Source organism: Oncorhynchus gorbuscha, linkage group LG16, assembly GCF_021184085.1.
Source record: "Oncorhynchus gorbuscha isolate QuinsamMale2020 ecotype Even-year linkage group LG16, OgorEven_v1.0, whole genome shotgun sequence".
Taxonomy (NCBI): domain Eukaryota; kingdom Metazoa; phylum Chordata; class Actinopteri; order Salmoniformes; family Salmonidae; genus Oncorhynchus; species Oncorhynchus gorbuscha.
Window position 1 is genome coordinate 16,023,315 of NC_060188.1, and position 27,782 is coordinate 16,051,096.

The following is a 27,782-nucleotide window of genomic DNA, read 5'->3' on the forward strand; positions in this document are numbered from 1 at the left end:
TCTAGTTCAATATTCCTGATCTCAATAACACTGTTGCCTTAACATCTTAAGCTTCACGTATGCATCTATCCAACATATACATTGGTTTTGAAGTCAGTAGGTGAAGCCAGTAGGTGAAGCCAGTAGGTGAAGCCAGTAGGTGAAGTCAGTAGGTGAAGTAGGTGAAGTCAGTAGGTGAAGCCAGTAGGTGAAGCCAGTAGGTGAAGGTAGGTGAAGCCAGTAGGTGAAGTCAGTAGGTGAAGCCAGTAGGTGAAGCCAAGGTGAAGCCAGTAGGTGAAGTCAGTAGGTGAAGTCAGTAGGTGAAGTCAGTAGGTGAAGTCAGTAGGTGAAGCCAGTAGGTGAAGCCAGTAGGTGAAGCCAGTAGGTGAAGCCAGTAGGTGAAGCCAGTAGGTGAAGTCAGTAGGTGAAGCCAGTAGGTGAAGCCAGTAGGTGAAGCCAGTAGGTGAAGCCAGTAGGTGAAGCCAGTAGGTGAAGCCAGTAGGTGAAGCCCAGTAGGTGAAGTCAGTAGGTGAAGCCAGTAGGTGAAGGTGAAGCCAGTAGGTGAAGCCAGTAGGTGAAGCCAGTAGGTGAAGTCAGTAGGTGAAGTCAGTAGGTGAAGTCAGTCAGTAGGTGAAGCCAGTAGGTGAAGCCAGTAGGTGAAGTCAGTAGGTGAAGCCAGTAGGTGAAGCCAGTAGGTGAAGTCAGTAGGTGAAGTCAGTAGGTGAAGTCAGTAGGTGAAGTCAGTAGGTGAAGTCAGTAGGTGAAGCCAGTAGGTGAAGCCAGTAGGTGAAGCCAGTAGGTGAAGTCAGTAGGTGAAGTCAGTAGGTGAAGCCAGTAGGTGAAGCCAGTAGGTGAAGTCAGTAGGTGAAGTCAGTAGGTGAAGTCAGTAGGTGAAGTCAGTAGGTGAAGCCAGTAGGTGAAGCCAGTAGGTGAAGCCAGTAGGTGAAGTCAGTAGGTGAAGTCAGTAGGTGAAGTCAGTAGGTGAAGCCAGTAGGTGAAGTCAGTAGGTGAAGCCAGTAGGTGAAGCCAGTAGGTGAAGTCAGTAGGTGAAGTCAGTAGGTGAAGTCAGTAGGTGAAGTCAGTAGGTGAAGTCAGTAGGTGAAGCCAGTAGACTTCAATTAAGGGAGCCCATGGTAGTAACTTCTAAAATAAATACTGTATGTAAACTGTGAATTGACCTTTGTAAATTAGGTTGTCCAAGCTAGAGAACTGAGGACCTCCTGATGATGCACTGCATAGATATGGAACTCTCAACCACAGACTAAGCTACTGTAACTGTGCTCTCAGACCATGGGTACATCTCCATGACTCCTTGTTTTCTGGACTGCTTATTTCAAGTACACAATGGGCTCTAGCTGCCCTCCAGTACTTTGGCTTTTCATTTTAATATCTTCCTTGTTCTCTTCTGCTCTTCATTGTGTACAAACGTCATGTGATATGGTCTTCTATGCATTTGTAGACGACCATCTAAATGTCTAACCTGGTTCTGTTTAATGAGAACGTTTGCTGGTGTGTTAGATGGAGCCTGATAGAAGGGTAAAGATGGTTTACGGAACATTGTACTTTAGAGCTGGATCAATAACAGAAGTGTAAAAAGTAACATGACTTTATTGATTTAAAAAGACAACGGGACCTCCAGTCTGAAGACTTTCATGTGACAGGTGAACAGTGTTCTCCAGGTGGCATAGAGGAGTAGATACAAAGAATCAAAACCATACTGAAACAACGATCCATTGAAACCAAACAAAGCCCGAGCCCGACATCACAGGTTATGACGTTGAAAAATGGAGTGTAGAAAAATATAACACGGTTATGTAGTTAGTAAAAGAGGTCTTGGCTGTTCTCGTTCTGTGCACAAGTTAGACCTGACCTAAAACATCAGGTTCAATTAACTATTTGATGTTGAGCTCCCATTCTGAAAGTCAACAGACCTTAGCAGAGAGCAAGCTGGTGGTTGTAAAGGCTAGAGGCACAGACAGTTTTGGTAATCCTGGAGTTGATTCATACTCGAGGTGAGCAGATTAACAACCCTTGTGACATTCCTCTCTGCTCACAAGGACCACCAGCAAGGCCCCATATGAGACGCTACTGTAATGGAGTTAGTGACTGGAAGAAGGCCTCAAGGTCTGCTTAGAGGGTATTTGACAAGGAGCTAATTTCTTAGTTAACAAAACCACATTCACGTCAGCAAACTGCACATCAGGTGGTCGGCACTGAGACCTGATGCCGTGAGGGAAGGGAGCGGAGATGGCTGCTGTTTACTTTCATCGTCTACTTCTACTGGCTAATCTGGAAGGAAGGTACAAGCATCTCGATGGTCTGTCCGCACCTGCACTCAGCCTAAAACTCTTTTACTCAAACCCTGTAGGAGGCTCTCGTAACAATCTGACAGTTCTGTTCTGAAGGCAAATGGCTCTTTGTGATCATTTCCTTCATCGTTAGTTCTACGGGAATCCTCTCTAAGGCCACATGGCTGCTGAATGAACTAGGTAGGGAGGTGAAAACCCTGAACAGGAAGAGGCACACTTGCACCTTCAGCAGGTGGTCACAGTGCCTCTGGTGGACTGCCGGGAAGTGCTGTTCAATGCCACCTCTTAACGCTTAGGAATTCACACTAATTGTGTGGACTCTGGTACATATAATCTGCTCAAAGGCTTTCCACTGACAGAGGGCAACATCCCCAACAAAGAGTACAGAGGGTGGACCTACCACAGCCTTTAACACACAGCAACACCTTTACAAGGCAGATCATGGTTGTATAAAACAATCAGCAGGAAGGGGGGTAAAGGGGGGATGAAGGGGAAAGGATGGAATTCACACAGTTGATTGACATCCATATCAAGAGCATTAACAAATCAATCTTTCATTACAAAAAAAAGTTTATATACAAGCTAACCAAAACAAATTCATGATTGTGCACATGATTTGCTTTATCCACATATTCAATACTCAGCATCACAAGGAGTGTGTGGGGGGGGGGGGGGGTGAATGGCATGACAACGTGATTGGAATGAAACTACTGCCCGGGATTGGGGTGGACGAGAGAAAAATTTGCCTTAATTACTTATCACATTATTATGAATTCAAAATAATGGAGGGAGAATAAGAAGAGGGGGAAGAATTAAGTTGACTGGGACTCAGTCTTTCCACTCTTTCTTGATGTTAAGGTTCCACTCCCAGGAGAGGTGGTCGTGCTTATCGTCATCAGTGAACTTGGACTTGATGTTGTAGGTGCCGCGGGCCAGCATGCCTTTAGGGGCCTCCTCCAGAGGAGTCAGGAACTCATACTCTGCCGGCCGCGGCCCGTAGCTCCCCACCATATAGTCTGACTTGTCAACTACACAGAGAGAGAGGAAAGAGAGGAGGGGCTTAGATTTATTTTCCAAAGTTGCCTCTTGACAAAAACTTCTCTGCGTCATCAAATACAAATTCTATGGCCACTCCGGAACTATTAACAAGTAATTTAATGACCGTGTAGGAATGCCAATGTAAATACCTCATCTACTAACTTGACCTATTTACTGTGCACAGGCAAATACAGTCACCTGAGTTGACCAAGCCACTCCCAACATCCAATCCCAGATACATCCATAACCCCTGTCTCCGATGCACTTGTTGTGGACATCTGAGATAATTGGATAAGTATAAGCAATATGGTCATATCCCCATGTTGTCCTCTAGATGGAAGGTACACTATATTGCTTAACCTTATCCGGCATTCTCAAATCCTCACAGTAGACAGAGCAAGAAAATGAAACAGCAGAACTTACCCTTGACTCCTTTCCTGTAGGTCTGCTGGGCATACTTCAGTCCCGACACAATCTCCTTGTTGACCTGCAGACAGAGACAACCGTCAGTGATGAGGTCACATCCTCTTTACACATCCACCTTTCGGATAAGACAGCAGCCCTTTCATGATGGGACACGGTGTGTATTCAGCTTACAATTGAATTTCAGTGTCCAAAATAGCTTGATAGTGGCCAAGCTGACACTGGTCATGTTAGTTCGATTGGATAAACAGACATAACACATTGCTGAAAAAGGCCAGACTCATTCACCTTGAAGCTGATCTTTATCTTGTACTCCACGCCTTCCTTCAGGACAAAGGACTGTTTCTTAAAGGACTCCAGGTCTCCTGAGGCGGTCGAGCAGAGAGAACGGGACGGCCAGACCACAGAAAGAGAATGTCAGAGACCCTCAGGCAGAGTGAATGCAGGAGGAGTCTATCATTTTGTTCCAATATATGAAAATATACAAAGTTCTCCCCTGGAAGTAATCGTGTTAGACTTGATGGGTGAAAGGTGTCAGATCAGTGATTCAGCATCTTTAAAAATGTGAGCACAAAGGCAGGATTTTCTAAGTGTTCCAACAGGGTTGTAGCCTGCTATTATAGTGTCCACTAGATGGCGGTTCCCTGTATGTGAGTTCAGCTCTATGGCCCTGATTTCTTCCCTGTAGGTGGCTCTACAGGCCATATGAGGGCAGAAGAGTCTCAAACCAGCAGAAGAAATGCCTCATTAACTCGAATAATAAAACCAATCCATTAGGAATGGCCCATGGAACATGCCTGATATGTCTACTGGAAAACGTATGTTTGTAAACCATAGGTGGCCAGGTGTTGCGGCTACTATGCACAATTGCGTCTGCTATGAGGCAATGTCTTTTGTCCCCCCCAATGGTAAGCTTAAGTTCCACCCTCACACATTCATATGGAAAATATTACATGTGCTCACTACAAAGGCTTCTTTTCACACTAAAACACATTAGAAGTCTTTCAATATGGAGCCTTTTCTCAAAAAGTGCACCTCAGTCTATTCTGAAACACGCCCTCTAAATACCAGTACAACCACAGTGCTGCTCTACTCACCCTGTAGGTCAAGGGTCAGGGGCAGCGGCGCAGTCTCACACATCAGGGTCAAGCGTGTCACCTGGACATTGGGAGCGTTGGGGTCTACTGGGAGAAAGGGAAAAAAACAAAGAAAAGTACACAAATGTAAAAATAATTCATGGTAAACACAAAAAACATTGACTATTATAAGCAGTGCGTGTTTAATTCTTTAGAGTCTAAGACATTGTGGGGTTAAGATGCTCATACTATGGATCATTTAGCTATTTGATTTAGAATTTTAGGACACCTTTAGGTATAATTAAAAAAAAATAAAATGTTGATTTAGACCTTTAATACTAAAGCCCATAGAAACGCATTGAATAACACATTAATGAATGGAAAATATGTCAGTCAAAAATAAAATCATAAGAAATAAGGTTTTAAAGTGTCAGTCCTAGATCTAGGAGATAGATGTTTTTTAAATAATGAAAGAAATTATAATAAAATAATAAACTGGAAATATATATATATTTTTTTACATATTTAACCATTTTTATGAGTTGGCACAAAACTACCTTCATACTTCCGTTTTAGTTTTTAATGGAGAATCTCCCCTTTCAATGCATCTCAGTGCTAGAGACGTCACTACAGGCCTTGGTTCGATTCCAGGCTGTAACACAACTGGCCGTAATTGGGAGTCCTATAGGGCGGCACACAATTGGCCCAGCGTCGTCTGGGTTAGGGTTTGGCCAGGGTAGGCAGTCATTGCAAATGAGAATTTGTTCTTAACTGACTTGCCTAGTTAAAAAAAAGAGTGGTCATAATAATATCTAGGTCAAACTGTTCCGACGCTACAGACATTTAACATGAGAAGCCATTTTCCAGATGTCTCATGGTCTGACAAACATTGTTCAAGCTGTGCCAACTTTCAGATGCGGAAGTACGACATCGGAGGATGTGGTGGATTGAGATGCATCCAAATGCAAAAAAAAACTTCTCTCTGGCTTAAATGGACTGATTTTGATGGGGATTTGTTTGTCACGCACCGGTGCGCCAATCAACTCAAGGGGGCTAAGTCAATAGGCTAAAGCAGAAAACTACAACAGTTCAACTGTGAATAATGACATTTGCAACAGATGGAAGTGAGTATCAGACATAAAACAACGTGAAAATATTTCTACCAGCGATCTGTGGTTCATCGCAGTCTTTGATACCGCAGCTCTAACTAAAGCCCAGGCGGCTTGGCCTCCTTTCCAGTCAGCAGCCTGTATCTTGCCAGCCTGTATCTAGTTCACAGACTGTTGCAGGTGTCAGCTACTGACCTGTCTGGGGGGGGGGGGGATCACTCTGTCACTGCTGTACCCACTGAGCACCAAGACTGCCAGCCTGTTGCCCTCTCCCACCCTCTCTTATGGTATTTGCAAACTCATTCAATTAAATCCCTGAAAAGAAAGCCTGCTGAAGGACTTGAAAGTAGGAGGGAATTATAAGAAAATAAACAAAGATGGTTGCACGAGATGTGCATTGTGGATGTGGGTTTGTTTGTTAATCAGTTTGAGAGGGAGAGAGAGAAACAGTCTGCAGGGCTGGTGTTTCCAAATTGCATGAGTGTGTCTGCAGAGTGTGTGTATGTGTGTGTGTCTCTACAACGTGTGTAATTGGAGCAACAGCACTAACCTGCAGCCGCAGCGGCGTTCCCCAGCAGTGCCTCCTTGTACTTGCGCAGGCTCTCGTCGTCCTTGTCAAGCTCCTGGATCTCCTGCAGACTCTTCTGAGCGGGGGGCTTGTAGTTGACCCCGCCCTCCGCTTCCTCGTTGGCCGCTGCGATGGCCGCCAGCTGCTCCGGGGTGGGATCCTGCTCTGCCATAGTCTACTGAGAGCGAGAGAGACACAGGTCGGGAGGTTTGGTCCAATACGTTGAAAATAGATCAACAAACTGCAAGGCAAAACACTGTAAAACACTGTTGTTGCGTAGTGAGCACAAAACACTTGAAAACCCCCCCCCCATGCACCGTCTTACCGAAACATTTAAAAGCCTTTAATAAGTTACACTGCAGGAGGACAAGATTAAAAACAGCACACCTGAGCGTACTCCCTGAATACTTTGTGAAGGTTGAAAAAGTGGTCCTCCCTACAGTACCTCGTCTTCAGGTAAACCACTGGTCTGAAATGACTGCATTGGTAAAAGACGTGTAGTAGAGACCTCACATGCTACCAACTAATGAATCATGTGAGATTGGTTACTTTTACAAGGGAGGGAGGAGGTACGGATGTATTTCCAAACGATTCAAGCGGGGCCAGAGTTTGAAAGATGGTAGCAGCAAAGATATTTTAGTATGAACCAATAAAAATCCCAGATCACGCCTGTAGGCGATGTCATGGCGACATTGGCTAGCTAAGCTCATGTGCAGAAACACGTCATCAGGTCTAGCGGTCGTCTAGCGTGGATGTGCAGGCCATCAAATCAAAGGCACTCCTTTGATATAAAGTTGTTTTTGACAAAAATGAAAACGTGTCACTTTGTCGAGTAACAACTAAGGAATACTTTTTCACTTCTCAAACCCTGGTCTGGCCTCCAGTCTGCTTCACATGGGTTCCCGGAAGTCGTGCGATATTGGGCCTCTGGGTTTAGAAACTCTGTGGTAGCAGTCAACACGCCACTTCCCAGATGCTCATTAGGATCCTTTAAATAATTCTGATTTGCATGCATTGTGGGGCAGGTACCAGGTTAATAGGGTGTCCTAGATGATTATAGATTTACATCCTTCTCTCATTGCACTTTGACCTCAGCAGCCTCATTGCTGCTCTGAAACAATACCCAATCACACACACAGAGCCAGGGCATGTGACTGAGCCTAACCAGAACCTTCTATTGCGATAAAGATCTCTGGGCCTGACTCACACGTCCTGGCTTGGACTTCATTGGACACAGTCCCAGCATGGAGGTCATACCAGAAAGGGGCCAGCGCTGTACACGCGGGGGGGGACCGCTGTGGGCTGGTTGGTCGAAAAGCAGAGCTTCATCTCAACTCAAATCCTCTCCCTCCCTCCTCTACCACGTTGTAGTGAGCTACAGTCAAGCTTCTGTGGATCAAGCAGATAACAACATGCTAATGTGGGGAGCAGCACCCAGCTGCACTGCATTACCAGTCAACATCAATTAGGGTCTGGGGAGAGTGATGCTACGCAGGAATCAGGACAATGATATTAGAGGGAGGGTCCTCTTGCCAGAGAGGTGGGTGTCGTGAGGAGAGAGCAGTTGGTGTTGAAATCAACCTTTCCCCACAGATGGGGAAGTGAAAGGGGATACCTAGTCACTTGCAAAACAGAATGCATTCAACTGAAATGTGTCTTCCGCATTTAACCCAAACCCTCAGAATCAGAGAGGTGCGGGAGGGCTGCCTTAATCGACATCCCTGTCATCGGCGTCCAGGAGCAGTTGTTGGGGGTTAACTGCCTTGCTCAAGGGCAGAACGGTAGATTTGTCCACCTTGCCGGCGACCTTTCGGTTACTGGCCCAAAACTCAACCACTAGGCTAAGGGTTCACTTTTTACTCAGGCCCCGTTCCAACATTGGGGAACATCCCGCACCACCCCTATTTCTATGGGTACAAGCACTATTCATGACACAAACTGTTCACACCCCTCTAGTTAGCGAAGATAACATTTTTGTTGGTTTAAAGCTAATTTCCTGCAATTCTACACATTTGGTCATGGGTACAAAAATGTTGTTGGAGTTTTAAAGCTAATGTTCTTGCAATTCTATACATTTTGTCTAATGTTTATTCATGTGTTATTTGAGTCACTCAGACATTACAACAAAATTTATGTGCTAAAAAACCTAGCTAAAAAATCTTTAGCCAACATGGCCCAGTTGATCTTTGGACATTTCTGTCAAGTTATAAATAGCTCTCCAAGGTATACAATGACTGAGGAAAACTGATGATACTCTACTCAATTTCGAAACCGCACCTTGTGCATTCTACTATTACAGCGGACACCCCTTACCCCACAGTTTGGGAACCACTGCGCTAGGCTACCTGCCGGTTAAGTACTGTAGTAAAATAGAGGCCTACGTCTAGCTGGTGTAATGCCTCTGCTACACCGAGGTGATTTCATAACACTGCTGCTCTGTGCATTCTGTCTCCCTTCATGAAGACAGGCCTTCTTGTTCTTTGTGGTATTGTGAGTGATTGGCACAGAGCGCCTCTCTGTATCCGTGTACACGCCACAGACAGTCAGCAGCGTAGTCTTCAGTGGTAGCAGTTCAGCGTGATGGCGCCAATGCCATGCTGCATTTTCTACTGATGCATTAGTGATTTACTGCAGGACTGCATCTAATACTTTAAAAGCTTCACTTTACCACAGACCAATAGTTTTTTCCCTGGATCAGGGAATCGCCCGCTCTTGCTGCGGGCGATTCCCTGATCCACCTCTACGCAGACGACACCATTCTATATACTTTCGGCCCGTCATTGGACACTGTGCTATCTAACCTCCAAACGAGCTTCAATGCCATACAGCACTCCTTCCGTGGCCTCCAACTGCTCTTAAACGCGAGTAAAACCAAATGCATGCTTTTCAACCGAACGCTGCCTGCACCCGCATGCCCGACTAGCATCACCATCCTGGATGGTTCCGACCTTGAATATGTGGACATCTATAAGTACCTAGGTGTCTGGCTAGACTGCAAACTCTCCTTCCAGACCCACATCAAACATCTCCAATCGAAAATCAAATCAAGAGTCGGCTTTCTTTTCCGCAACAAAGCCTACTTCACTCACGCTGCCAAGCTTACCCTAGTAAAACTGACTATCCTACCGATCCTCGACTTCGGCGATGTCATCTACAAAATGGCTTCCAACACTCTACTCAGCAAACTGGATGCAGTCTATCACAGTGCCATCCGTTTTGTCACTAAAGCACCTTATACCACCCACCACTGCGACTTGTATGCTCTAGTCGGCTGGCCCTCACTACATATTCGTCGCCAGACCCACTGGCTCCAGGTCATCTACAAGTCCATGCTAGGTAAAGCTCCGCCTTATCTCAGTTCACTGGTCACGATGGCAACACCCATCCGTAGCACGCGCTCCAGCAGGTGTATCTCACTGATCATCCCTAAAGCCAACACATCATTTGGCCGCCTTTCGTTCCAGTACTCTGCTGCCTGTGACTGGAACGAATTGCAAAATCGCTGAAGTTGGAGACTTTTATCTCCCTCACCAACTTCAAACATCAGCTATCCGAGCAGCTAACCGATCGCTGCAGCTGTACATAGTCTATAGGAAAATAGCCCACCCATTTTCACCTACCTCATTCCCATACTGTTTTTTATACTGTTTTTATTTATTTATTTTTCTGCTCTTTTGCACACCAATATCTCTACCTGTACATGACCATCTGATCATTTATCACTCCAGTGTTAATCTGCAAAACTGTATTATTCGCCTACCTCCTCATGCCTTTTGCACACATTGTATATAGACTGCCCACTTTTTTTCTACTGTGTTATTGACTTGTTAATTGTTTATTCCATGTGTAACTCTGTGTTGTCTGTTCACACTGCTATGCTTTATCTTGGCCAGGTCGCAGTTGCAAATGAGAACTTGTTCTCAACTAGCCTACCTGGTTAAATAAAGGTGAAATAAAATAAAAATAAACAGCAATAAATGACAGGGTAAAAATCTTAAACTCTGCACCGACAGGGCAGGTCAAGGCTACTTCTAGTGCTTGTATCAGCTTACTGTACTTTGTTAAGTGGAATTCCAACGGAGAGACTGTAAATCCATTGACTCAATGTGTTACTGGTGAACTGACACCAGCTGGCCCCAATTACATTGCAACAAAGCAAATCAACTCGGGAAAAAAGCTAATCAACTTGGCCTGTGCTGTAGCACTGTGTAATTACACAGTAATACACAATTGTGTATTAGTGTAATACAATCAATTAACTGAGCAACATTGAGTATCTCTGACAAATTGTAAAACAGAAAATGGCAAGAGCAAGAATACTACTTTGACAAAGGGCCCTGGCAGACCTCCACAACACAGAACAATGCCAGTATGTTTATGGATGTCAGTCGGTTCACAGGAAACCACCTAACCAACAACGAGACAGGAAGCCTAGGCTATGCTATATATCACACACTGTCATGCTCATGCAGCAGTCGAGTTTGAAACACACTTGTTCAAGGACCGTAGTAGCTCACACATTCCAATATAACGAGAGAAAAATGAGCAATGGTAGAAAAACATAAGAAAACAGGCTAAAAAGCCATGTAGAACGCCTTGGGGGATGTGTGAAAGATGTTATTATTGGGCTACACACAAACACGCAACTGCAAAGAGGAAAAAAAAACAAGTTCAACATTGATGTTGTGCCATGAGCAAGGCTCCAGATGTTGAACACAGACACCGGTATTACCTTGGTGACATAACACACCATAAAAACCCCAGCTCAACATGCAATCCCAGCAATAGTACATTAAAATCACACCACTGCAAACAAGGGCTCCTGTCTGGCTCTCAACCCTCTCACCACACTAACCAGTTCCACCCCCCTCCTCGCTCTGTAATCGTCTCCCTCCCTCTGCCCCTCTCTGTTTTGCATAGCACCTGACATACACAGATGGACCTGCGCCAAGCAGGAACAGGGAGCACGTTGCACCGTTTTCCCCAAACAGGGCCTCTCCACGTTCTCATTAAAGCAGAAATTCCTCTTCTGTTAGCAGTAGTGTGTTTTGGTAGCTCAGCTGTGCAAATGTGTGTGAAGTTGGAGAAATAGCGAGAAGGACTGGTTGTTAGGAGTGGGAGGACGGGACCAGATTCAGGGATACTGTGCCATCTTTCTCACGTCATCTCTATTCATCTCTAGTCGCTCCTCCTCATGTGCTAGCCTAGATCCAGACCTGAGCCTTGGTGGACTGCCGCTACATACCGAGTTGTCCCCCAGGATTGGTGTGGTGATAAATGAGAGGGACATACTTTAGGAGTGCTATATTTCTCTGCTGCTAACTCACACCACAACACAGCCCCTCATGACTGGCCTGCAGTTGGGTCAAGCGGCTTCAACTGGAGGGGATGTGTGCTTCAGAATAAGTGGGTAGATAAAAAGATGGGGTGAGGTGGGGGACACAAGGAAATAGTGACAAACAAGAGGGTGAAAAACAGAAATCATACTGTTGAGAGTACTAGGTTGTGAGTCAGGGTGGCTAGAGTTATTTTTTTAAATAGTACAATGCAACAATTATTATGACAACCTTAAAGAAATACATATTTTAGTAGAAAGTTACAACGGATGTGAGGCACCATCCGAGCAGTGACCCACTTCAGTCTCACACGTTTATCAGTGTGGCCATTGCTTGGTATGACTGCCTAATGCCCATAGGCAAACAAGTAGACTATAAGCACTGTTCAATAGTTGGCAGCCATCTCATTCTCAACACAGTTTGGCTTGCATAGAGTAAGTTATTGGAGCACGTTCAGTTTCTGGCTTGACCAACCACGTCAAGATAATGATTCATATGCGATCTTCACTAAGCACGAAATGGATGATTGGGTCAATTATAGGTCCATTGAGCTCAATAAATAGATTAGGCCAAGTTTCAACAATAGCATAAGTCCCAATACACATTTATCCAGCAGCTGACATTACACAAATACTGAGTGACTACGGAAATAAGGCCTTGTTCACTCGTCACTGCTAAGTGACATGTTTTGGTGTAACTGAGGTATAAATACAGGTAGTGATCGGCTTATGTGTCAACATTGAACCCCTCACACTGGTTCTTACCACTGGCTGCTAAATAAATATCAATAGCTTTAATTGGAGGATTATCCCCATTTGATCAGGTTCTAGAGTAGCTGACACCCAGATTCCTTAGCTACAATTAGAGCAGTAAGATTATTGTGACAGAGATTACTGCTAATAAGGCATTGGGGAATAGCAAAGGGGAAGTGTTTGGGGTTGTAAGTGGTGACACATCAAGAGGATTCCACTGACAAACCTCTTTGGTGTACTATAGAGATTCAAGGGTCTTCATTACCAAATTGAACAAGGGCGAGACACGCCACCTGAGTTGATGAAAATGGCTAAAGATATTGTGGTTGATGGAGGATTTCTGTAAGCAGGACACAAACATAAAGAAATTCAGCACAGGTCAGAGTTGGAGGCAAAATTGACAGGAACTCAAAGACAACGCCTTAAGTTAATCTTTTCCTTCAAAGTTAGATCCGTTTAATCTTAAAATCAGAAGATTTCTTGGTCAGAAACCAGCTCTTAATCCCCCCAAAAAAGGCAAACAAGAAAGGGTTCCTCAAGAAATGTCCAGCTCATAAATCATTCTTCTGTAGTAAAGGTCTCATAGCTGTCTTTTATTTTTTTGTCCAACTAACCCATTCACTGTGTACTCTCATAGGACTTCACCTTTGACATTTCACAGGGAAGAGTACAGGAAAAGGACAGCACAAGGCTGACAGCAATTTGAACAGAATTTTGATAGATGACAAGATACATTACAAATGCTATAATATAAGCATTTACTGCAATCTAGTGTCTCAGCCATGTCCCAGTTCTAAGGCAGGGTAAAAAATCAAATAAAAAGTGATCACCCAAGTGTATTCTGCAATAGAGAACAGCTGGCATTGTCCAAAAGCTACAATTAGCTTTAAACCACAGAGGGAGAGGAGAAATGGCAATCAGGAAATCAGGGATTACGTAATCATTCATTGGGCTGAACTCCAGCTCCAGGCAGGTCTCTGATAAACCTACCTAATCACTGACACACCCGCCTCCAGGAACGTTGTGCTGTACCAACCTTACATTTGGCAAGCAAGCCTGGATACTCTTTTTACTCCTAATGTCACACACAAAAAACATCTATGTCTAGTTTGATCCTCTCTGTTCTGTCTCCCTCCCTGCCATAGACCTAGCTCTGAGAGTGAACTTTAGCATTTCTCCCTTTCCTCCCCACAGGACACACCGTTTCATGTGTCCTTGTGATGTAGCTTTGTGACGCCCTTCTAGACTTATGTGCCATTCACCAGAGTGCTTGACTTCCTTGTGCTCTGCAGCACTTTTGTCAACTGTGATTGTATGTTTCCTTCATGTTCTGCCGACAACATGAATCACATCCGCCAGTTAGAGAAGAGGACTTTAACTACATGTTGGACTGCACTTAAACACACATAGTAATGCAAAAGGCTTCTAAATGATCCCCTTGACTTCCCCTGTAAGCCTTTCTCCACCTGACGTAAACCCCATTGCAGTCTTGATTTGTTAGCAGATATTCAGGTAAGCAACACTGGCTTGATGTAATGTCAGACAGGCTGGGCTGCTGCACAAAGCAGAGGATGCAGCGCTAAATGCAGAACAGTGCCTTCAGGAAGGAGGATTGTGCCTCGCAGAGATGATGCAATGCAGGAGGCACTCATTTCGACAGAGTGAGACATGAATAAACAGAGCAGAGAGGAGTCAAAATTTGAGGAAGTATCAGACGAAAGAGAAAAAAATATTCTACCCCAAGGGGTGAAAGCTAGAATAAATACGGTCTGAGCATTAAAAATAGCCGTCTGAGAAATCACTCTGCATAGACATAGCAGGAAGCTGAGAGTGAACGGGAGTGCCAAGGTGCCAGCTGAAAGGTCAGGGCTCTCTCCCTGCACGGTGGGGGGGCTTAGCGAGTAGCGACACATGCCCAGATTATGTCTGCCTCCCTTGGTAACAACAAGGCAACAGCATCCACTATGGACAGTAATAAGCTTGCTGTTGTATGGTGGCTCCATTCAGTTGGGCTTTTTAATGTGGCGTCATTGACAGAGCAATGACCTGATGATGGGTGGTACACTTGATGGCACTAATCATGTGGTCTGAGGAACATCTCAACATCTGCAATAAGAAACTAAATAGTATGCAGTGTAACGTTTGCCCTCTGGTGGATGATAGCAATGACTAAATAAGGACATATCCAGCATGAAGGGAAGCCATTTCCTTTTGAATGAGGTGTATGTGAAGGCTGATATCACCTGTGGGACATTTGGGGGTTGTGTGTCTGTTGTTCAGTCTAAGCCACAGTACAATGAGGAGGAACAGCAGAAGAGAAGAGCTAATCTTTAACACTGCTGTATGTGTGGAGATGCTGGCCAGTGTCCTCGTTTCTAGCTCCTTGCGAGTTACAGCAAAAACAGAAGGGACCGACGTGCCACTTAAAGGCAGTAAGAGGGCAGATAGCCAAATGGCTCTGAGAGAAAAGGAGTCACCATCAGGCCTGGTTCTTGTCATGACAGGCTATAGGAGGGGGTGGAATGTGTGGGAGGCGTCATTAAATGCCTCCATACCTTCATTGTGGAGAGTTGTCTTTATGTAGACTGTGTGCTACGTAAAGTAGGCCATCAGATGGTGCTGTGCTCAGCCCTGAATTTAATCTCCTTTGGTTTGCTACAATTTCCCCAGCCAGATCCCCTGCCTTAATGCAGTGACAGGGAAGTAGAGACAAGGAGAGAGAAGCGTAGTGATTACCCACAGCCATGTAGCCTATCCTGTAATGGAGGTTAGAAATCAGCTAGGAGATAGATGGAAGCTGTGCATCTTGATCAAAAATCAGGTTAAGATTGGTTCCTGGAATCATGTGGAGTAATGTCCAAGGCATGTGGTTGTCAAATGAGAAGTTAACTTGCATCAATCCAGAGGCTGGAACATTCTCTAAAAAGTCCTATTAAATAACATAGCTTAGAAAACATGAAACCAATTATTGTTGAAAGGGGTGTACTGAAAAACATCACATCAGATTTCAAATCTCTAGTCCTATTCAAAACAAAAAAAGCCTGTAGAAAAACAGCATTTCGGATGAGAAAGCAATGGTAGTTGCAGTGGTGAGCTGCCATTGATTGGATAGTGGTAAAGGGGACAGATGCCCAAAGTATCTCTATGGATCAATACCCCCCTCTCTCTTTACATTGCCACAAACTGACAGGGAAATACAAGATGTCACATGAACTGAATAACAGACTAGTGAAGCCCTAAGGATGATAATATGATGACGCTATTTGGCTTGAAGTGTATATCAATTAAGTCAACATTACATGTACCCGGACCTCTGGAAAGATGGTTAGGTTAACAAAAACAAGGCTACGGGGACCTTTGAGCTGCTGAACATCCAGCAGATGCTATAGTGTTCTTATGTAGGTCGATAAGAGCAACAATTGGAGCAGCCAGGCTGTTGAAATGTTGGTATGTTTTGTTTACCTTAGACACTATAAACCGTTTTACTTACAGTGAGTGAACTACCTGTAAATGGATAATACTAGGAGGAACGGGTTAAGTTTGGTGAAGACCTAAGACTCGCCCTGGCCTACTCTCCAACAGAAGGAACTAGAACTGTACCGCGCCATGCGTCAGAAACAGGAAGGAAAGGCTTCACGTTCGGAAAAAGCCAGCCTCCGTAGTTTTGCAAGCAATGTCACCGCCAGTCTATCGGGTTACTGGGCCTAATGATTTTCAGAAAAGATGCACACGTTTGTATGCCATAAAAACACGTCCTAACAGATAGGCTGACTGGGTTTAAAAGTTGCATTATTTGAAGTGTGTCAGTCAGTTGGTGAGTCCTCCTGGATCCGTCAGTCAAATCCGAACTTCACTAGGCCTATTTTAAATACAAATCTGTATCAAACTCACTTTCAGAGAGGGTATATAAATATTTATAGCAATTTACAGGATTCGCTCATTCCCTTCAATCAAGTTTAAGAAAAACATGTTCAATGATGAATCACCGCGGAAAATGAACTTGCATTCCAGGAAGTGTCGTCTGCTGACAGAACGTGAGCAACTTTCATGCGATGAAAAGTTAGCCTATACATACCCATTCATTGAGTCTGATAAACAACTCTTTTCTCTTGAATAGTGCTGTTTTGAAATTCATTTGACTTGCTTAGTCAACAGGATCTAACCACAGATCAATTTAGTGGATATTCACAAGGATATCCTACCTCCATGGAAAGAGATGACTTATCACTGTATAATTAAACTTGTAGCAACCGCAGAGCAAACATCAGTGACATCAGTTTCTGGTCTGCGTCACAATTAAAATGAGTAATCTACACTAGTCGAATTAAACTACACATCATGAAGTTGCTAGTTAGCATGTAACAAGTTGCACTAGTAACCAGAACTCGCGACTTTGCACTACCAAAAATTGACGTACAAATGAGCTATCAGCGTTTTAACTTAAATGTATAGACAAATGTTTGAAAAGTTGATTAAATATTTTCTCGGACTTTACCGTTATGCTGCTGCTGCTGCTACACTGGAGTACGCGCCACAGAATGGCGAGGAGGGAGCAGCTCGAATCAAACGCACGCACACTTCCGGGAATATTGACTCGCACTACAAAGGCTGTAAGAACGTAGGCGGGCGCTCAGCAACAAGCCTGGTGTAAAGTGCACTAGTCAGGTAAATGCTCGTTACTAATAAACTCGCAAATGTATTTGTAGACTAGAATAAACGTATAGTAAAATAGCGCAATTATCTTAACAGTATGACAATTCGCAGCCAATCTCGTCATTTGAGAGCTCAGACGGGACATGAATGACCTTATCAAGTACACGGAGTAAGAACAGACAAAGTTTTTAAACATCAGTAATGGACAGACTGTAAAATTGACAAAGTAGCCTTAACAAAGTCAATGAACTATGCGGCCATCTAGTAGTTTATCCTAGGTAATCCAGCCACTCATATCTGGGCGACATGCAACAAACAGCTTGCTAATCAAATTGTTCGCAGTTGCGTCAATTGGCCTTATTCTAGTAAACCGACAGGATACTTTACGTCGCCAAATGACAAGTCTTTAGTTTCCCATGTCCTTAGTGCACCGTTGGGTGCAGTGCACTTCAGCTAAGATTTGCATGACAACCTCAGTACTTTGTGTCCGGCTGTGTTACACAATGTTTGGAACCGGGAAGACATTTGGCACTGCAAAACTAATTGGCGTAGAGCCCTCCAAGCCATAAGAAAGCAAAATAGTTATGACTACACTGACCATCTTCATGGCCCCTTATATTTTTAGCTCCATGCACACTACTTGCTCACACTGACCCGACACATTCTGCTTTTTATCATATACCCTGATGCCTAATCACCTTAACTCTACATATCTACCACTAAGATCCTATTCCCTGCACATTGTAAATATGGTATTGGCACTAACCCCGTAGAAAGCTTACCTTTGTTATGTGTTGTACCGATATTGGATCACTGCATTGTTTAAATGAGCAATCAAATCACATCTTAATTGTCACATGCTTTGTAAACAGGTGTAGACTATGTGAAGGCCCTCTCAACAATGCAAGGGATTTCACTGTACTTGTGCAATTGAAAATAAAAACAAAGCCGCCAGAGTATGGTTAATATGTACTGCAGGGTTTATTACAATGATCTATGGGGAAAGGAATCAGATCAACAGGGAAAGCCCCACCCACCCCCTTAAACCTACAGTCAAAACCAATATTTTTTTCCAAAAAACAAATTGGTAAAAAACACATCGGAGCATTTAAAAGGATTGATAAACAAATTTAAATCACATCAGAAGACATCCAAGTGTAAAATGTCCTGCATCTTCAACGCTGTAACAACTGCAACTGTCCTCTTGTTCAGCCTGGAGTGTAATGCAGCCTGGAGGATTCACCTAGGCTTTGCTCTTAGCTTGTTTCCATCTGGGGTGGGTGGAGGAAACGCATCAGATAAGACTCATGCTACCATAGTAGGCCTGTCCCAGCATTAATGTCAAACACTATATACATGTAGGCAGACAAATGTTTGTTTTTTAAAACTTTAACCCCTTTCTCATTTTCAAACCGAGACTCACCCTGGCATTGTAGGCATCTAGCTGGGCATCCAGCTCTTCAGCGGAAAGTGGCTTAGTGCTTCCCCCGCGACCACCTCGGCCCCTGCCTCCTCCACGACCTGCTCCACGTCCTCTCTGCATCCCTCTAAACCCACCACCACGACCCCTGTTCATGCCACCTCCTCGGTTCATACTGTAGAACATCTGAACATTAGCACCTTCCATTCATGACACTTAACATTGGCTCAGGTAGTTTTGGAAAACAGCTAAATCTTAACACTTACCCCTGCATGGGTGGTCGTCTTTGTGTGTCGATCTGTGATGTGACAAGTTGTATGTTCATGGGACGCCCTGCAAGAGAAAGTATTCAGGTTATCACCAGCAAGAGTAGTGCACTGAAGAAAGATAAACATCCATATGGCGCTGTAGTTCTTTGCATCAGCATCGACTCCAGCGGTGTGGTTATTTGTTTAAACTGTTCTTTAAAAGCCACGAGCTGGCTTTGATGAGTTAAACATCCATTTTCTGAAAGAGAACTAGCAAAACAGTAACTGTCAAAGCCACTTGAGAAACCTACCATCAAGTGGTACACCGTTGTACTGTTTCATAGCTTTTAGAGCATCTGCCTTCCTCTCAAAGTGGACATCTGCAGTGCCTAAGCTCCTGCCCGACCGGTCATAGTGAACAGCTGCCTTCTTCAGTGTACCAAACTCTGCAAAGAGCTCCTGTAGTGAGAGAAACCATGTAGTGATTGTAAGTGATTTCAAGTGCCATTTTGGAAATGCTAAGCCACGGTAAATATGCAATTTCTAAAGAGTCAAGAAAGAAAATAAGCTGTACCTGTATATCTGCGTCTGAAACGCCAAAGTCGAGATTGGAGACAAGAAGCTTCCCTCCGGTTTCCACACCAGCGCCACCCCCGCCGCCCCCAACACTGGCATTGAAGCCATGATTGCCGTACATGTCGTGTTGCCATTTATCAGGAAGCTGCTTGGGCTGCAACAGATGAAAGAGAACGAACCTGCTGACTTCAGGCTCCCCTGTCTCTGCCAATCACAGAGTCCAGTCCACACAGCTGGGTAGGTGCTGGGGAGATCAGGGACTACACAGCCAACAGGGCCAGGTGGTTGGCACACTACTACCCCGTGGAGATTCCCAGCATTCCCCGCCCCATTACTACAAGCAAGTAAACCATTTAACATTACATTTAAGTCATTTAGCAGACGCTCTTATTAAGAGCGGCTAAACCAGTGCAAAAACAGGACACATGGCAACATATAAATTCTAGACACTAGACCAAGCTAACAGGCCATAAAGCATTTAGCTAAAACTGATGGGCCCTGATTGTAAAAAAAAAAAAAAAGAAACATTTCCCATACTAGAATGAAGAAATGTATGCATTGTCTGTTGAAGCTATTTTGAGCAACATTTAGCAGTAAACAAGTCAATAACAGTACACATTTACTCGCAACCATCTGCACTCCGCTCCCACCCCCTCGTTGGCTAACTAGGCTAGCAATGTCGCCCACTGTTCTCTTGCCATCTGCTCCTCCACCAAAGGCTCTCCAGGCGGCCATCCCCCAGCGAGAGTAGTATGCTGAAGAAAGTCATCCATCCGTATGGCGCTGTAGTACTTTGCATCAGTGTCGACTCCAGCTGTGGTTATTTGCTTAAATTGTTCTTTTAAAAGCCATGAGTTAGCTTTGATGAGTTACGTGTCCATTTTCTGAAAGAGACAACTAGCAAAATAAAGTAGACCAACTACCTGGCCTGAACATGGATGGCAACCATCTGAGCGTCCATTTTGAAACCACGCCATTTTGATTGAGTTGTGACGAGTAACAACTAGAAATGTAGAGATAAAAATATGTAATAATAAGAGGGGGAAAGTCCACTGCTCCATCCATAAAGGACACCATTCTGTGTTGATATGGTGCTGCTCAAAGGGGATTGTGTTAACCCGCCAGCCACTCCCAAACAAAAACAAAGGAGTGTAGGATGAAACTCCCCAAAAGTTGCCTCTGCTACAAAAATCAACCAACTGCAACGATATTATTCGATGCAGTGCCATTCGGTGGTCCAACAAGTGACTTTCTGGGACGAAAGATACTGCGACAGACCATGAAATAAATATTTCATTGATTGAAGATGCTGAATTCAAAATGGCGCCGTCTGGGCCTTGTAGGTTAGCAGCTTTTCCAGAGTTAGCAACTAGCTAACCTGCTCCAAAAGCTTATTCTCAAAAAGTGGTAACAGACATGGGTTTGGGTGGACAATGACACGTTATGTGCATTATATTTCCATATCAACCACAATTTAAAAGTTTCCCTTCGTTAATTCGAGAGAAATTCGATTAGCTACCTAAGTGCCTCTCGACTAGCAAGCTAGCCATTGATAGTATTGGGAGCAGCTAGCAAGCCTGAAGATTAGAGGACGTCGAGCAGGCATTTTCAGGTTACGAGGCGTTTTCCTTTTTCTCAGCCCATTCCTCTAAATTTCTCATACCCTGCTGTATGGCGTAGGTCTTGCTCTGCCACGGCTCAGGTTCGGTCGGTTCCTCATGGGGCCCGATCCTACACCTCGGCCCCCAAAGCCTCCACCAGCTGCTCCACGGCCAACACCACCTCGGCCCCCGCCAGAGCCTCCCCGGCCACGGCCTCTTCCACCACCACGGCCTCCTGCGCCCCCTCTCTGCTGCCTGTTCTGCTTGATGATGTCGTCTAGCGACATATCCATTTTATCGGCCATTATGAAGTTTCAATTACGCTAAGAAGAACTGTTAGCGAACTAAAAACTAGCGTGACTGAGCCCTGCCTTAAGTAAAAACCTTGGTAATAACCCTGCGGTACTACTCAGCTGCGTGAGAGAAAAAAAAAACGTTAAAATGGAGCGCAAGCTGTCTTTATAGCCACGTGCCCTCGTTACGTGAGAACGGATGACGCTGTCAGTGTCCGCATGTTGTGCGCCGCCCCTTCCAGTTTACTCAGGTTATGCTGTCAAATCAAGAAGGGACCATTTGAAATTGATCCCTTGAGTCAAGACCTGTGCTATTATCAGTGCAACAGCGCAATGGTCTCGAATTTACTGTACTGCTGGTTATACAAAAATAGATCTGACATATTCCTTGATAGTTGATGCAACTCGGCTTGGTCCCTCAGCCATCCGAGACACGGCCTGGTCACCCATCTAGAAGGCCGAGACAGTACAGGTGCATCAAAGCCGGGACCGAGAGACTTTAAAACAGCTTCTATCTCCAAGCCATCAGACTGTTAAATAGTCAGCACTAGCCAGTTTCCCCCAGTACACTGAGACTACTGCCCTATGTACATACGTCATTGAACACTGGTCACTTTAATAACGTTTACCCACTTCATATGTATATACTGTATTCTAGTCCAGAATCATCCTATAACCACTGTTCCTGTTCATATACTAGCCATACTGTCTATATGTAACCGATGTGAAATGGCTAACTAGTTAGCGGTGGTGTGCGCTAATAGCATATCAATCAGTGACATCACTCGCTTTGAGACCTTGAAGTCGTGGTTCCCCTTGCTCTGCAATGGCCGCGGCATTTGTGGAGCGATGGGTAACGATGCTTCGAGGGTGTCAGTTGTTGATGTGTGCAGAGGGTCCCTGGTTCGCAGCGAGGGGACGGACTAAAGTTATACTGTTACATTGATGCTGTAGAAGGTGCTTCGAACATTGGTGTTAGAGAATGCAGCAGTACATCCAACCAGCCTCACAACCGCAGACCATGTGTAACCACGCCAGCCCAGGACCTCAACATCCAGCTTCTTCACCTGCAGGATCGTATGAGGGGTTGCTGAGGAGTATTTTCTGTCTGTAATTAATATCCCTTATGTGGGGAAAAACCCATGGTTGCATTCCTGCCCAGTCATGTGAAATCCATAGATCAGGGCCAAATGTATTTATTTAAATTGACTGATTTCCTTATATGAACTGCATTCGGTAAAATCTTTGAAAATGTTGCAATTATATTTTTGTTCAGTAGCCTATTGCACTGTTTTCAGTAACAATGCACAAACAAAACAAAGAGCATGAGACAACAATTTACCATCCTACTGTAGGTTCTGTGATGTTTGTACATACATCATTGGGGAGTATACAGGTAACACATCCAAAAAAGAGAATTTAGGTCAGAACATCTATGACCAATGATTTGAGAATGAAATATTGTAAAAGTATTTTATTCAATATTTTTTTTCAAGGCTGGGAAGTCAATGTGGAGATGTCTACTTTAAGTCGATTTTAGGGGCATGAATCTATATGAAAAATGTTGGCATTTATCCTAAACAATTTTTGGTTTCCAAAACTCGCCCCTACAATCAGATTCCATTCCAATATATCTACAATTCAACTATCTTCCAAAAAAAAGAACGTCAGCCCTTCAGCATTATCCTTTGTAGATTGAAAAGAAAACAGTTTATATTTAAGAGTCCTTTAAAGTGTCCCATGAAGAATTTGTACACAGTCTGTACTTCGGCATCAGGATGTCAGTATATTTCATTGAAACTCTGCATCAGTCCCATTCACATAAAAAAAAAAGAGTGAAAAAGAAAAATTAATGGCTGTAAAACCAAGAACCGGAAGAGAGAATCCCTGGAAATCAAATGCCAGCTTTCCACATCAACCAGATGAGAGGTAGGGTAAGAAAATATTGAGCACGGACAGAGAAAGAGGGGGGGGGGGGGATAAGGGACTCCAAAAATGTTTTGGTTGTTAGGACATCAGCCCACCGCTGTTGAATGGGCAGGCTGTTAGTCCAGGTGGGCAGAAAGAGGACCGGCATTCTGGGCAGGACTGGCCAAAAGGTTGACTTGTTGGCTGACAGAGGAGGAGAAAGTTCTCAAGGATAATTAGTGCAGAAAAAAAGCTGTTGACTATAAAGAGAAAGACTAGGACTTCTTGGAGTCCTGTGTGTTGCGTTTCTTGAGGTCACTCAGGTCAACTGGTGTGAAAGCTGCAAGAAAGGATCAAAAATAACATTACTACTCTGTCTTTTTGACAAATCTAGTAAATAGCCTGTTCAAATGACAAACATACTCAGATCCATCAAGTCACTTACAATTTAAGTTGGGATTAGGGTTCTTTTCCACATACTCTTGTGGTCCACGGTCTTTGCGTTCGCTGCTCTGTGGTGACCGGATGTCTCTGAGCACACACTGCCAGGCTGCAAAGAAGCATACACATGCCAGCTTTCAACCATCTCCTTACATACCACATTCCATCCAAATGGCTCACCTGAGCTCAGTGGTACAGGGGCTCTGTAAGGAGCTTTGGATCATGTTGATGGCCAACATATAAGCCTACTCAGGTGGGAGACGTTAAGGGCTAGTCTTAGTAAGAGATCGGCCTTATGAGGTAGACTCACTGTCGTGGATGAAGCGCACATTCTCTTCATGCGCTGGAGTGAAAAGCTCCCCACTGTTCGTAGGAGACCGAGGGCTGGAAGTCCGCTTGTAGTTGTTCACCATCCTGGGAGCAGATGAGCTGTAAAGCAGCAAAGATACAAATAAAAAAAACAGCAAGAAAGAATGAAAAAAAAACAGAACAGACAGGCTAGAAAATAGAACATACGTTTTTCTAATAATAATAATAATAATAATATAGTATATGCCATTTAGCAGACGCTTTTATCCAAAGTGACTTACAGTCATGTGTGCATACATTCTACGTATGGGTGGTCCAGGGGATCGAACCCACTACCCTGGCGTTACAAGCGCCATGCTCTACCAACTGAGCTACAGAAGGACCATTTCTGGCATGCATGCAGTATACCTGATTCTACAAGATACAGCGTGATATACAGTTAGCACACAACACAACCATAACAGGTAAACAACTCTCTTCCAACCTCATTCTGTGTGCAGTCTGTCTCTTGCTCCTTTCTAATGAACAGTTGGGGGTTGGGGGGGGGGGGTTGAGAGAATATGAAACTTCTTTATCCTCTGTTGGATAGCTAGTGGTGGAAACAAGGCGTGACATGATTCATTCTAAATAAAGACACAAATCACAAACAATAGAGGAATGTTGACATTTGAAAGCTAGCTAGCTAAAACAGACTGCAAAATACAGTTACTTAACTATACAGCCAGAAAGCCACATTGGATGCAACACTATCGGCATTAGCTTGCTTATTGATGTTACTTATGCTTCAATGTTTACATGTTTGTATCTGACACTTCACGTTACACAAGCGAGCTAGCTAACGTTAGCTAAGACAGCTAACAAGAAATTATACTAGACAACCCATAGATCAGTGACTCGTAAAATATAAAGCACCTACCTTGCTAACTAACGTTACCCAATATCGTATATTTTAAATGGACATTTTTGATGGTTAGAAATTAGCTTGCGGTTGAAGTAGTGGGTGACAGATAAAGGATAACGTTAGCTAACTAGCAAGCTAACGTCAGCTTATTCGGTACCATAACGTTAGCTATCTAGCGAATGTTTGCTACACGTTAACATCTAATATTATTAGCTAAGTCATTTAACTTTATCTAGCTGAATATATCCAGACAATAGTACAAATTAAATGTTTCCAACAGCAGTGTCATATTAATTAATAACGCTATAGCCATCTTGAAATAATCCGAAAATTACCAAGATGTAAACTATGTTTACAAACCTGTTTTTAGATTCGGCTTCCTCTCCCTTTCTTTACTCAGCCAACAAGATGTAACTAGCGTTAGCGAGCTAGGCCTCCCATCGGCTAAAACGGTTGCCAATGCCAACCAATCATTTCTGGGCAAGTAATTTCAAACGGAAGTCAACAAAACATCATCAAGGTGCCTTCTGAGCTGGGCATAATAATAAAATATTAGACATCTTTTTTTCCCCAATAATGTCTCTGCATGAGACCCCACAACTGGTTTATAATAATGGACTATTCCAACTCTACAGAGTTCCCGTGCATTGTTTCACGCGATATGATTGCAAATTTGACTTTCATTGTAATTAAGCTGTATCAATGAGGTGCTTTCACAGCCGGATAGAGAAATGTGCAATTAATGCAACCAGTGAAAATAAAAAGAAAGAAAGAAGTTTTATCAGAAAAAAATGTAAGTTAATGTGCAATTAATGCAACCAGTGAAAATAAAAAGAAAGAAGATTTAACAAAAAATGTTGTAAAATAATGCTAAAATCCCAAAGGAATGCTTCTATGAATGCCTTCTCCCCAACATTTACCCTCTCTGCTCGGATCTTTTTAGTACTTGTTTAAATAAAACAGACCATGGACCAGCTTGCGAATAAATTAGAAAAAGCATTGACTAAAAATACCCTTACCTGAGATTATAGACCCGAATAAAATGCACCCTAGCAATTAAAAACATCATAATGCACCATAGTTATTTAAAAGATCACAAAGCCGTAGTCAGACCATTACTGTTCCAGCTGGCTTATAGGCGTTATTAGGTAGGTAATGTTAAGTGTAGCACAGATCATTTTCGGCCAACTTGACGATGCTTCCTCAGTTCCCGACTTGGAAGAACGAATTTCTTCTAAATGTCCATGTGTAGTTGCAGGGGGGTTCGTTTGAATTTAGAAATTGCTCCAATATTATGTTAAATACTTTTTTGGGGGCTCCATGAAGTAATCAAAAAAGTGTGTACACCACCATCTTGTCTGTTTAAAATATTTTCTCATTGATTGAGAAAAGTGTGTTGCTTTCTTCTTCTTCGTGTAGTTTTCCGGCAGACTGGGTATTGCTGCCTTTCACAGTTTGGAAAGTGCATTGCACATTTGTTCACAATAAAAGGAAACTAAACCGCCATGTAACCCTATATTACCCCTGTAGTGGCCTACTACTCAAATTACATTTGATTTGTCACATGCTTCGTAGACCAACAGTGAAATGCTTACTTATAGGTCCTTTTCCAACAATGAAGAGTTAACGATACCAAGTTTTAAAAAATAGCATGGCTATATAGAGCCCCACACCATTTCCCTGTTTGACCACTAGGTTTTATGGGTATTATGACACCTCCACTGTGGGGCTTCTAAACAGTGTTGCCAACTTCGCGACGTTGTCGCTATATGTAGCAAGTATTCAGACCCCTCTAGCGACACATTTTCAAAAAAACGACTAGCGACAAATCTAGAGACTTGGCTTATATTCAGGGCGGGATGTAAATGTAAAAACATTTTTGTAAATAAATAAATTCAATTTAAACTAAGTAACTCCGTCAGAGTGTCTCTTTTGGATCACTTTTGCCAGTCCCAACTCCGAATAAAGGAGGGTTGGAATTGTGACATAAAAAAAACAAGAATTACAGAAGAAAGTTCATTTGTAGTTCTAAACATATTTAGGGTTTTTTACTCACCTTTTGTCTCTCCCACGACTTTATTCCTCTCTCCTACAGCATCCATCACAATTACATGCACATGGCCAATTATGCAAATTAGGCGATAACATAATTTTAGCAACTTTTAGGACAGCCAATAGCTGGCAACACTGAAAGGGTGTACCAGTACCTAGTAGATGTGTAAGGATATGAGGTAGCTACAGTTTAAGTCGGATGTTTACATACACCATACATGCTGGCCAGACCATACGCGTCATGTGCACGAGCGTCGCAAAATACATTTAGAAATCCATGTTATTCAATTATTGCATCCACACTGCTCAAGAGCGTTTGCATTGCCAAGGGATAAAATAGAAGTCATTCCTATTTCTGATGCAGGTCACACTGCAAGTCCTGCCTCTCCCATCTCCTCATTGGTTTATAGAAGCAGGTACCCACGTGCCATCTCCTCATTGGTTATACCCACGTGGGTGATTGTAAGACTAAATATTTTGCAGGTTGTCGTGGTAATACCATGAAAATTTAGATGCCAATCACCATATAAGTTCAAAGATGAAAAGGCTTGGAAGGAGGAGAGATGACTAGAAACGATTCGGTTGGCCGTTTTATGTGTGGATTAATTGTCGGAGTAGAGGACCTTGTGCATTTCAGGCAAAATAACAACTCAATGTTTATATCCCAGGACAAATTAGCTAGCAACAGCAATCTAGCTAAATAGGGCAAATAAGCTAGCAAGTGCAAGCTAACTAGCTAAATTGCCATACATGTTTAATGCTTTTCGACCTGTCCCAAAATTAATTTCAT

General features: G+C 43.5%; 3 protein-coding genes across 6 annotated transcripts; all 3 read right to left on the reverse strand.

Moving 5' to 3' along the window:
* Window positions 1-1,569: 1,569 nt before the first annotated feature.
* LOC123998612 (rho GDP-dissociation inhibitor 1-like) lies at window positions 1,570-17,209 on the reverse strand. 3 transcript variants are annotated; one of them, XM_046303631.1, is made up of 6 exons: window positions 17,086-17,209; window positions 6,485-6,677; window positions 4,847-4,933; window positions 4,038-4,114; window positions 3,750-3,813; window positions 1,570-3,316 (listed from the first exon to the last, which is right to left on the reverse strand). In XM_046303631.1, the coding sequence occupies exons 2-6, from the start codon at window positions 6,672-6,674 to the stop codon at window positions 3,117-3,119; spliced, it is 618 nt and encodes a 205-aa protein (XP_046159587.1). In that variant the 5' UTR covers window positions 6,675-6,677; window positions 17,086-17,209; the 3' UTR covers window positions 1,570-3,116. The 3 variants fall into 3 exon arrangements, with proteins under 3 accessions (XP_046159587.1, XP_046159589.1, XP_046159586.1); XM_046303633.1 differs by having other exon boundaries at window positions 4,847-4,930; window positions 6,485-6,680; window positions 17,086-17,185; XM_046303630.1 differs by having other exon boundaries at window positions 6,485-6,680; window positions 17,086-17,185.
* A 991-nt stretch (window positions 17,210-18,200) lies between these two features.
* LOC123998610 (THO complex subunit 4-like) lies at window positions 18,201-21,528 on the reverse strand. Its single transcript, XM_046303628.1, has 6 exons — window positions 21,151-21,528; window positions 19,486-19,641; window positions 19,223-19,370; window positions 18,930-18,996; window positions 18,667-18,838; window positions 18,201-18,514 (listed from the first exon to the last, which is right to left on the reverse strand). Exons 1-6 carry the CDS (start codon window positions 21,391-21,393, stop codon window positions 18,500-18,502), a joined length of 801 nt encoding a protein of 266 aa, XP_046159584.1. The 5' UTR covers window positions 21,394-21,528; the 3' UTR covers window positions 18,201-18,499.
* A 1,312-nt stretch (window positions 21,529-22,840) lies between these two features.
* On the reverse strand, window positions 22,841-26,374 carry LOC123998613 (mapk-regulated corepressor-interacting protein 1-like). Of its 2 annotated transcripts, XM_046303634.1 has the most exons (6): window positions 25,960-26,374; window positions 25,301-25,416; window positions 24,524-24,557; window positions 24,041-24,159; window positions 23,735-23,839; window positions 22,841-23,629 (listed from the first exon to the last, which is right to left on the reverse strand). In XM_046303634.1, exons 1-6 carry the CDS (start codon window positions 26,007-26,009, stop codon window positions 23,565-23,567), a joined length of 489 nt encoding a protein of 162 aa, XP_046159590.1. In that variant the 5' UTR covers window positions 26,010-26,374; the 3' UTR covers window positions 22,841-23,564. The 2 variants fall into 2 exon arrangements, with proteins under 2 accessions (XP_046159590.1, XP_046159591.1); XM_046303635.1 differs by having other exon boundaries at window positions 24,524-24,628; window positions 25,301-26,358.
* Between the last annotated feature and the right edge of the window lie 1,408 nt (window positions 26,375-27,782).

Bases quoted from the DNA above. Each gene is read 5' to 3' on its own strand.
- LOC123998610 (XM_046303628.1), bottom strand. From the start codon at position 21,393: ATGGCCGATAAAATGGATATGTCGCTAGACGACATCATCAAGCAGAAC. The intron at 19,642-21,150 runs GTATGAGAAATT...CATCTGTTGCAG, and splicing joins GACCTACGCCATACAGCAGG to CCCAAGCAGCTTCCTGATAA. The intron at 18,997-19,222 runs GTAGGTTTCTCA...TTTCTCTTGCAG, and splicing joins CAACGGTGTACCACTTGATG to GGCGTCCCATGAACATACAA.
- LOC123998613 (XM_046303634.1), bottom strand. From the start codon at position 26,009: ATGATGTTTTTAATTGCTAGGGTGCATTTTATTCGGGTCTATAATCTC. The intron at 24,558-25,300 runs GTTTGTAAACAT...ACTGTTCATTAG, and splicing joins GAAGCCGAATCTAAAAACAG to AAAGGAGCAAGAGACAGACT. The intron at 23,840-24,040 runs GTGAGTCTACCT...GCTTCTTTGCAG, and splicing joins TGTGCGCTTCATCCACGACA to CCTGGCAGTGTGTGCTCAGA.
- LOC123998612 (XM_046303631.1), bottom strand. From the start codon at position 6,674: ATGGCAGAGCAGGATCCCACCCCGGAGCAGCTGGCGGCCATCGCAGCG. The intron at 4,934-6,484 runs GTTAGTGCTGTT...CCTTTCTCCCAG, and splicing joins GAACGCCGCTGCGGCTGCAG to TAGACCCCAACGCTCCCAAT. The intron at 3,317-3,749 runs GTAAGTTCTGCT...CTCTCTGTGTAG, and splicing joins CTACAGGAAAGGAGTCAAGG to TTGACAAGTCAGACTATATG.